At 37.0% G+C, this 10,171-nt stretch overlaps 1 protein-coding gene across 3 annotated transcripts in view; it reads left to right on the top strand.

Moving 5' to 3' along the window:
- Window positions 1–9,845, top strand: part of abhd18 (abhydrolase domain containing 18) — a 21,232-nt gene extending 11,387 nt beyond the window's left edge. For 2 of the 3 annotated variants that reach the window (XM_088431943.1, XM_088431944.1), the window contains 7 exons: window positions 1–13; window positions 230–319; window positions 1,335–1,436; window positions 1,545–1,783; window positions 2,933–3,069; window positions 3,226–3,388; window positions 6,901–9,845. The exon at window positions 1–13 is cut by the window's left edge and continues 126 nt beyond it. In XM_088431943.1, coding sequence (XP_088288069.1) covers window positions 1–13; window positions 230–319; window positions 1,335–1,436; window positions 1,545–1,783; window positions 2,933–3,069; window positions 3,226–3,388; window positions 6,901–6,958 — 802 coding nt within the window. In that variant the 3' untranslated portion in view covers window positions 6,959–9,845. The remainder of the gene's footprint in view (window positions 14–229; window positions 320–1,334; window positions 1,437–1,544; window positions 1,784–2,932; window positions 3,070–3,225; window positions 3,389–6,900) is intronic. The other variant, XM_088431945.1, reaches the window with a different exon arrangement.
- Window positions 9,846–10,171: the final 326 nt, after the last annotated feature.

Here is a 10,171-nt window from a genome sequence, read left to right as displayed (position 1 = left end):
CATGGGGGGATATGTAAGTGATTTTAGAACCCTGCATTTTGTTTGTGGAATCAGTGAATATTGTCTTTGATTGTTTACTTGATAGTTTGGTGAAATGCACAATTATATCGCAGCTTAAGTAGAACTATTAAGACTAAGGAGTGAACCCCCCCTTGCTTAGCATGTACAAAATGACTTTATTGTGTACAAGCAAATAATGAGAGTTTAATCTTTCAACACTTGTCTTAAGATGTCATCCTTAGCAGTAACTAATTGGCCAAAGCCCATCCCGCTGATTCCCTGCCTTTCATGGTCCACTGCCTCAAGTGTCTTCACCACGGTAATTCACACACTTTTTACTCGTAGAAAATGGAGACGTTAAAACTACTCATTTATTGTTTACTTTTGATTACTGGTAGTTGAGTTGCATCGCCAATCCCGACTTTAAAAATTTCTGTTGTAAAAGACTACGAACGATAATTGCATGGTCAGGAGCCATATAAAACAACCGCTCTCTCTGAATGTATTCATTATCAGAGAACTGAATTATAAAAGTAATGTAATAAATGTAATGCATTACTTTTTGCTGTAACTCAGTAGTGTAATGCATTACAAAAATCAGCAATATTTACAAATGAGAGTAATGCAATGCATTACAATGCATTTTTAAACTGAAAGTGGTGTTTTGTGGGGGGGGCTTTTCCCCCATATTGGCCAAAAACACCGCAAGATCAGAGCAGATAAGTCCAGGGCAAAATGTTTATTTTCTGTTGTTAGTGTTTTTTACAGCAGAGATGAGTGCGGCAGCAGCAGACAGGTTGAATAGCACCAATTTAAAAAAATTCGGACACTGAACCAACTGAACTTGAATTTGAATATTAACATTGAAATTGTGGAACTCACAGTTCTTAGGCTTAAGCCAACCTTCCACGGGATGTGGGATGATCGTAATGAGCTACATTTAGAATGGCAAATCCATATTTACAGTTATGTTGGTGAGAATAATATAAAAGTAATGCAATAGTAGTGTAATGCCTTCCATTTCAAACACAGTAATATTGTAATATAATTACCTTGAAATTACAGAAATAAGTTATAATGCATTAAAGTTTTGTAGTAACTTGCTCAACACTGTCCAATGTATTCCTCCCTACATGCTGACAATCATTCCCGTGACAGCTGGTATTTAATAATGAAAATGCTGAAATACTTCTTACAAAATATGTTTATGTATGTTATGACAGTTTTTAGATATTGAAGTAGTGATCGTTGGGAAGCCATCTCAACTTGATAAAAATACAATAAACAGCAAAATCTTCAATTCCCCTTTCTTCCTTTTTGTGTGTTTCATGTAGGGTGTGCTAAGTAAAGCCGTGAATTGGTCGGAGCTGGAGAAGCAATATGCCATTAATTCAGTGTATGAAGAAGAGATCATTAAGCTGTTGGAATATTGTGGGGTTGGTTGGCAGTCTTTTTTTTTGTTGTGGTTTTGTGGATCATCAATTAACTATCGAAGGATTCATATTTTGACATATAAACTAATCAAGTGTGTCTCCATTTGTTAGGCTGACTCTTTCAAGATGGCTCAAGAGTTTGTAAAATATTCTTCAGATCGAGTGAATTCTTCAGCGTGTCTACTGGAGAAGCCTGCTGAAGACAGCGTGTCTTTAGGCTGCTACCCCAGAGAAGGAGGAAAGGCAGAAATTGGTTCTGGCCTGTGGATCAGCAAGGGCATGGCTGGGAACAAACTTGACTCTTTATTATCAGTGGACAACACAAAGACAAGTTTAGACCCTTTACCAAGGTGATCATTTGAAGCATATAGCTAAATACAGTGATCCCTCCTACTTCGCGGTCTCAGATATTGCGATCTCAGTACTTCGTGGGTTTTACCAGGAAAAATTAAAAATATTTCAAAATAAAAAATAAATTAAAAAATGCGCAAAAATGCAAAAAAGGAAAAAAAATTGAAAAAAAGTACTTTATACAGTACTGTATTCATCAAATAACTAAGTAACATTAGTTAATAACTACGTTAAGAATTCTTCAAGCGTTAGAGTTTGTGACGTTTGTTATCTTATTTTGAAATGTATGCTTTTAATTTGTCGGGTCGCGTTGCGTTTCCGTTTCCTGTTTTAAGTTCTCTGTGCCTCATTCGGCTCATTAAGGCGGCATAGTGAATGACAACGTAAGCTCATATTTATAGTTTATTATGATTTATGTTGATAACGCACGCTACTGCCTATGTTTAGTAAGTGATGAGTGTTTATTCTGTTTATGTATATGTTATGATCGTTTGTGTAGAGGTTGCACTTTATGCTAGTAGTTGTTGTTAGTTATTGCTAACCCGCTAATGTCGGCTCAAAATACAGTAAATTCATAGATTACAGTTTGGCAAGTGTTTATATGTTAGTTTACTGACTTTAACGTCGTTGTTGATTGATTATTCAACAGTTACTACATGATACCCCATACATGAGCCAAAATAAATGTGAAGTTCAATGTGATGACTTGCGTACTTTCACCGGAGTCTTGGTGCAGATAACCTGTCCTGAGAAGAAATTCTCAACAAACTAAGTATATGCAATAATATCAATAAGGATAATGTAATGTTAAATAATAGAAAGGAAATAAAATATGCAAAAAATACCAAAAAAAAGGATTGTTTATGGTTACTGCGGCTATATTGGGAAGTACATAGAAATCTAGGAACTGATACCCTACTTGGCGGGTTTCAGACTTTGCGGGGGGTTGACACCCCCCATTAACCGCGAAGTAGGGGGGATCACTGTATAGTCCTTGTTTAATTGGGTGCTGCCATAATACTACATTGCAAGTTATCCTTCTGGAATGCATGTTGTTATGCTAGTAAAGTATCATTTTTTTCCCTGCCCATTCTCAATAATGTAATTTGCTATTTTCTCTACCCCCACCTCTTTTCTTTTGTTTGAAGTGGCCTCCAAGCAAACAAACCACTGATTGGGATCAAGGCAGATTCCGCCAAAATTTGTCGACCATCTTTGCACAGCGAGTCGATAAGCTTCATGAAGGGAGTGATGGACGAGTGTACACACATGGCCAACTTCTCTGGTTAGTACTGACATGCATACAGAGACATTTACAGAAATCCTTGGGGGTTTATGCTTTATTTTTATGTTGTTACCTACCACAATAACTGACTTTTAGACAACATTTACTTTGATTGTCTCAACTGAAAAACGATACTTGTAATTCTGTCCCTGCTAGTTCCCGTGGACACCAGTCTTATCATCGTGGTGCAGGCCAAAGAGGACGCCTATATTCCTCGTACAGGAGTCCTCAGTCTGCAAGAAATCTGGCCTGGATGTGAAGTTCGGTATTTAAATGGAGGACATATCAGTGCTTATCTTTTTAAACAGAACGTTTTCAGGTACGACCAATAACTTTGACAACCTCAAAATCATATGGTCAGGTACAGTGCTGTGAAAACTTATTTGTACCGTCCTGATTTCTGTGTGTTTTGCATATTAATCACTCGTAAAGGTTTAATTTGATCCAATTTTCATATCAAGCTGCCCCCATGATAAGTGACAAAACCGCAAAGTAGCATCCCCCCCCGCAATTTGATGCAAGTGTATGTGTACATATTTAAGACAAATGTGACTGCAGTACACAGTACATAGTGTATTTACTTAAATCTTAAATTATTAAACATTTTACAGTAACTTTACTGTTATCCCGTTCCATCCTTTGTAATTTCACAGAGAGCCGCGGTTATAATGGCGGCGCCCGGGTGTGTAGTTAAAGTAAAGACTGTAAGATGACCAAAGATGATAACAATTAGATCTTATACTTGAAATTCAAAATTATTACAAAAGAAGTCTTGGGAAGAGATTAACAATACCCTACAGTTGTTCTATTCTGAGTCTTTCACAGCGTGTGTGACTTTGACAAGCATGGCTCTTGGGCACGTCTACAAGACACGTGATGGGAGTAGATTTGGACACCTTTGTTTTAGCTCCAGTCTCTGTGTTGGCAAAAGTTTTGTTTCAGTTATTGCTGTCAAAGTTTGCATATTCTCGTCATTCGGTTCAGGGGGAAATCGCTTTTTCACGTAAGGTCTGAAAGGTGGGTATTTCTTTTCTCTTTATTAAAAAAATTCATCATTTAGGAATTGCAATTTTGTGTCCCTGGCTGGTCTCAGTGTGATATTGTAATATTGGTTTGATGAAAAGAAACTTTTATGAGTGATAAATATGCAAAAACCACATAAACCAGGAAGGGGGATAATACTTTTTAACAGCACAGTACATTGCATGTCACTGCTGTATTTTGTTGTTGTTTTATATTTATGACCTTCTGCTGGGATTATGACTGTATTTCTACGTTGGACAAAGTTATTAGTTAACAAAAGTAACAAAACAATTTGATTTAAATGAAAAAACTTATGTCGAGACAACATGTGATATACCAGCAGGGGGCAGAAGTGACATGACATCGTAGACAGCAGGTCAATTCAATGTGTATACATTTCTTGGTTTCTGTCTGAAAAAACTGACTCAGTCTCATCATTCGAATATGATAGATTAAAAGAACTTTTGTCACTAATGACCAGAAGTGGGCAGTCCCTCAGCCCTAATGGACTGACTGGCGGGAGGGGGTCCTACTTTGTGGATTTTTTTCTTTGCCAGGGTATTAACCGTAAAAATTGAGGGAACACTTCTGTAATCAAGTGTAAAAAAACGTGGTGGACGAATGATCACAATTTTCCGAATGAAATAAATGGCAGTCCGACGACGGAAGGGGTCGGGGTACTGACGACTGTCGAACCAGAAAAAAAAGTGTACTGCTACGGACTCCAATTAGTTCAGACTGACCAAGAAAATGATGGCCATTGAATGAGAGATGACTAACAGCCAATGACAGACCCACGTCTCATGTCTCCGCCCCATGCTGCCAAATACGGCTGTGAGCGTGTTTTGTTGACAAAAAGATTTCCCCAACTTTAATTAATGCAACCAAAAATGTGTTTGGATGTAGTTGTTCTTCACAACCTATCAGATTTGGCATTTTCCATTATTTTTAGCTGGTCCATCAGTTGTGGATTTTTAAATTAACCCTATTAAAAATTAAAGTACACCTCAGAAAAAAACACTATTATACAGTATTACCGATGGCCGGGCCTTAAAAAAAAAGCCATATTTAAACTTTCCAGTCTTCCTAACTAAGTAGATGAGTTTAAGATCAAGTAAACTGAGCATACCCTAGAATTTTGAGAGCATGTGTGTTCTTTCTGTGTGTGCCACCGGGACTAGTCTGCAATTACCACATCCACTAGGAGCATACACACATTGTAATTCTGCCAGTTATCGCTCAGGACATGTTTTCAGAAACAGTTTTGATTTATGTTAGAGACAAAATGTATGTGATTGAATTAAAAAAAAATAAAAATAAAAAAAAAGCTTTTGCTGATCTTAATTTCCTAGACAATGCTTTTAATTTTTAGTTTCTTACTGTCTAACTTGGATTTTCTCACCAAGAGCCAATAAGACTGAACATGTTACTTTACAATGTACCCATTGGTTACTTTAATAGAAAGGAATCCCAGAATGCTTCGCTCAACGATGTGCAAGGTACCGTATTTTTCGGATTATAAATCGCACTAGCCAAAAAAATGTATAATTAAGAAGGAAAAAAACCTATATAAGTCGCACTGGAGTATAAGTCGCATTTTGGGGGGAAACTCACGGAAACTGTTGATCTTGGCTTGGAAGTCTGCTGGCAGTTTTTTGGACATAGAGAGGTGATTGTGTTGCATGAAGCGGTAACACCAAGAAGGTCCTCCCACAAAGTCATTTATATTCATATCCTTGGCAACTACCTGGGCGGGGAGACGGAACTGCACTGTCAGCAGCATGTTCTTCAAGCACCCATGCGCGAACTCGTTCCTCTAACTGTGGCCACCTAGCTTTTAGCCCGCAAAGTTTTTTTTTTGTTTTCTTCATTTTAGGAAGAGTAACCTCCCCTTTTTGCCAGTCTCTTCCTTACAAGTTTCTCGCTAACTCCAAACTTTCTTTCTGCTGCTTGATTACCGTTTTCGGCTGCATATTTCACCATTTGCAGCTTGTAATTTGCAGAATGTGATTTTCTTTTCAGTGCCATTTTTGTTCAGCCCTTCTCAGTTGTTTTTATACATTTCCGACTGTTGAAATTATCAACACAGGCCTAGCGCGCCCTCTTGAGGTTTAGTGTGAAAATAACATGCGAAATGATATACAATGATCCCTCCTACTTCGCGGTCTCAGATATCACGGTCTCAGTACTTTGCGGGTTTTTCCAGGAAAAGTTAAAAATATTTCAAAATAAAAAAATAATTTAAAAAATGCGCAAAAATAGGAAAAAATTGAAAAAAGCAAAAAAGTACATTATAGAGTACTGTATTCATCAAATAACTGAGTAATATTAGTTACTAACTATGTTAAGAATTCTTCAAGCGTTAGAGTTTGTGACGTTAGTTATCGTATTTTGAAATGCATGCTTTTAATTTGTCGGGTCGCGTTGCATTTCTGTTTCCTGTTTTACGTTCTTTGTGCGTCATTCTGCTTGTTACGGTGACATAGTGAATGACAACGTAAGCTCATATTTATAGATTATTATTATTTGTGTTGATAACGCACGCTACTGCCTATGTTTAGTAAGCGATGTGTTAATTCTGTTTATGTGTTTGTTTGTGTAGAGGTTGCACTTTATAGTTAGTAGTTGTTGTTCTAAGAACTTTTTCAAAAGCACCAAATTACAAAACAAACTAAAGTGAAAAATCCCAAATTATTACAACTGGTGTTAGCATAAGTTGGTGAAGTTTTTATACTTCTTTTAATACTAATAGACACTAATTGTTTGTCTTTTCAGTGTTCTAATGTATTACCTATCTTTTGTTTTTAGACAGGCCATATATGATGCATTCAACAGATTCTGCCTGAAGTATCCCCACCTTGTGTAGCCATGGCAACCTCAAAGGCCCTGGTGACAGTAATTTGCATTGTGTACCTTTTATGCGCATTTTGTACAGTACAGACTGCAGTTCTTCCAAACCGTCCACTTCTAACTCCTCTCTCAGCCTTTTTAGAGAGAAATGTGATTTTGCAGCTTCAAACTGTCTTGTGAATCTGATTCGTGTCAAGTGATCATGATAACTGTTTTGATTTCTCTAAAGCACACATTTTGCCAACAAAATAATTTGCCTATACAGCTGTTTTAAAACGGTATTATATGAATATTTGTTACTGCGTCATGTTTCTTTTTAAATACGTACAGTTTTTTTTAATGCATCTGTTGAGAATGTTTTATGTGTCTGTGTGTTTAATAACGCTTTTAATTGGGACATGTTTCAAATTAGTCTCCCATTACCCAAACAGTCCATATTTACACAGTAGTTCCAATGCAGTATTTTGTTCTCATTAGAAACCTGCAAGTGATACTTTTATGGACAAAAGTAACATACTGAAACTGAAATATGGTGGTCCTTTAAAGTTACAATTTGGAATAGGGATTTGAACAGCATATAGTTACAGTAGTTGTGTTCTCTGTTGCTGTCATTTGGTATGAAAGAGTCCATAAAATGTCCATATTTCCATTTTCATTGAAAATCTTTGAAAATATTTCAAGGCATTTCTTTGTCAGGTTTTTATACAATTATGTGATACAATAAACCACCGGTATCAAACTCAAGTGGCCCGCAGGTGATGACATTAAAAATGTTTTGGAAAATATTATCTCTCAAAGCATTTAGAGCACAGATATCAAACTCAAGGCCCGTGGGCCAGATCCGGCCTGGCACATTATTTTATGTGGCCCGCAAAATGCTAATTAAGACTTCAGGCTTCTTGCTTACATACCAAATTTGCCCCAACTGTTACACATTTGTTGTTACCAATACCCATTTTGAGCAGTTTTTAGCGGCCTCTGATTTCAAGCTATGCAAATGTGTGACGATCATATTTCAAATTGGTTTGACTTCACCTCAATTGTAGCTGACAGGAACTATAATTACAATGTAGCCCATGAAAAAAAAATGATTTGACAAGCCTGCAAAATATAGATAACAATTTCGTCACATTTTTGGAGTCTGCTTAAAATTTGAGGTGGGGTAAAAAAAAACATCTTAAAATCAAATTTAGATGCACACTTGAAGTTTGCCCATTGCTAATTTTGAAACCATATACATTTGATGGATTAGAACCTACTCTACTATATTTGTGGGATTTTTTTTCCTTTGTACTATTCCTAAATACAATACCATGCTACCTTTACAGTCTTTTAAAGGCTAATCTACTGAAAATGAGTTGTTGGATATCTCCAGTTTGAAGACTTAAGGGTTATTCCACGCCAATTCATGAAAGGCCCTGCACCTGACCATCTCAGAATGTCCTGTAAAAATTCTATTTTGGTAAAACTATGCATATTTGGTTTCTAGATTGCTCATGAAAAAAGGGATTGTTTTTAATTTGCCCTGCTGTATTTTACTGGGTTGACAAAACCAACCAACCCATCCATCCATGATTTTAACAAGAATTTGGTCTTTCAAAAAACATTATTAAAACGTTATTCCCCAAATATAGGACACACTTTTTTTTTCCCCAAAAATTGAAGGCCAAAACTAAGGGGGGGGGGTCCTATAAATGATAACTTAAAAAACTTAAAAGATTAGAATTTAGTTATTCAACAAAATATGAGGAAGATTGCTTTCATCAAAATTATGAGCCACATAATGTGTACAGATGTGCATTTCTATATAGGACGTATTCTTAACAGGGGATTCCACATATTGCGTTGGGTTTGCGGTCCGCCACGCCGTGTCACAGAGTCCCTGGACAGTCATACTGCGCTTGCGACGAGACTACCAACTTGCGAGACTAAAAAGAAAAATATTGGTTTTCTAAACTTCCGGAAACAAACCTAGCTCTATTTGTGGAAAGTTTGTGGGGATAACAACGACTGCGTACATAAAGTATTTCTTTAGCTTTGAAGTGAATACATGGAATTGTGACTCAAACCGTAATATATATTTGTACACGTTACAGAACCAATCAACAGGAAGAAAGCATTTGCTCTTTTTGTCTCAAGGACAATGGCAGAGAGTAGAAGAACCGCTTTGGGGTTCATTCAATCAATTATCAAAGGAAAAGACAATATTGTCTGTATGGAGTGCTTTATCTTTGTGAATCCGGGTGTAGTTCACGTTCGTTTTCTTGTTTGGTGCTTTTTGAACTGTGGAACCTGATTAAAGTTGGCAGACCACGACGGAACGACGCGGCCGCGACACAGCGTGGCAGATATGCAGGATGTTTAACCGCTCTCATTTATTAGCATGGCTGTGTAAGTGCTGCGCATGATGCAGTGGCGACGCAACAACGGAGCGGAGACGCAACGCAGTATGTGGAATCCCCATGTTGGAGTAATTACCGTAATGGGAAAAGCTGGAGGGCGAATGTCACTTGGCTGTTAGCAGCCAGTGCAAGAGTTGCGGTAACAGCAGCTGTGTTTGTTGAGGAAGAGACAATTGGTGCTGCAGTGGACCAAAGAAAATGTCACATATGACCCACTCATCAATTTAGCTTCTGGTGGAATCTGTTGTTCAGTAGTACTGTATGTAATTGATCTGATTAAGTGGGTAAATCATAGGAACAAATCATTGGACTTTAATCGGCTGAATTTTTGCACTAAATGGCCAGTTCTTTTCACGATATCAAATATAAATTCACGCTTACCAATTGAATTGTATTACTTTTGTCATTTCACAACATGTTTTCTGTTGGTTTTTGACTTGCCATGAAAACAGCAGAATAGTCTTTCTTGAAACCTTGACAATAAATTGACCTTTCACTTGTTTTGAAGTTTTCCAATTTCCTCTTGGATATCCTGATGTTTTCTCCCTAATATTCATGTTGAATCTTTCCAATTAGTCACTTTGGTTTTGTTCTGAAACACTTTCAATCCTACCTTTTTGGCCAGTCTTGAAAGATGAATGAACTTCATTTTCCAGTTCATTTTGATTAAAACTTAATTACACAATTTACCCTTGGCCTGATACATATTTTGTAATTATTCATCTTTATAATAGATTATAATTGTCTCTTGTCTCCACCGGTTTCTGGCTAACAGCTAGTGATTGTCTTAGGCACACAAATTCTTCATCCTGTCTTTTACCTTTTAC

Source organism: Hippichthys cyanospilos, chromosome 13 (assembly GCF_059441005.1).
Source record: "Hippichthys cyanospilos isolate Australia breed blue-spotted pipefish chromosome 13, RoL_Hcya_1.0, whole genome shotgun sequence".
Classification (NCBI taxonomy): Eukaryota; Metazoa; Chordata; class Actinopteri; order Syngnathiformes; family Syngnathidae; genus Hippichthys; species Hippichthys cyanospilos.
The sequence above is the reverse complement of the archived record's forward strand: the minus strand, read 5'-3'. Positions and strand labels throughout refer to the sequence as shown.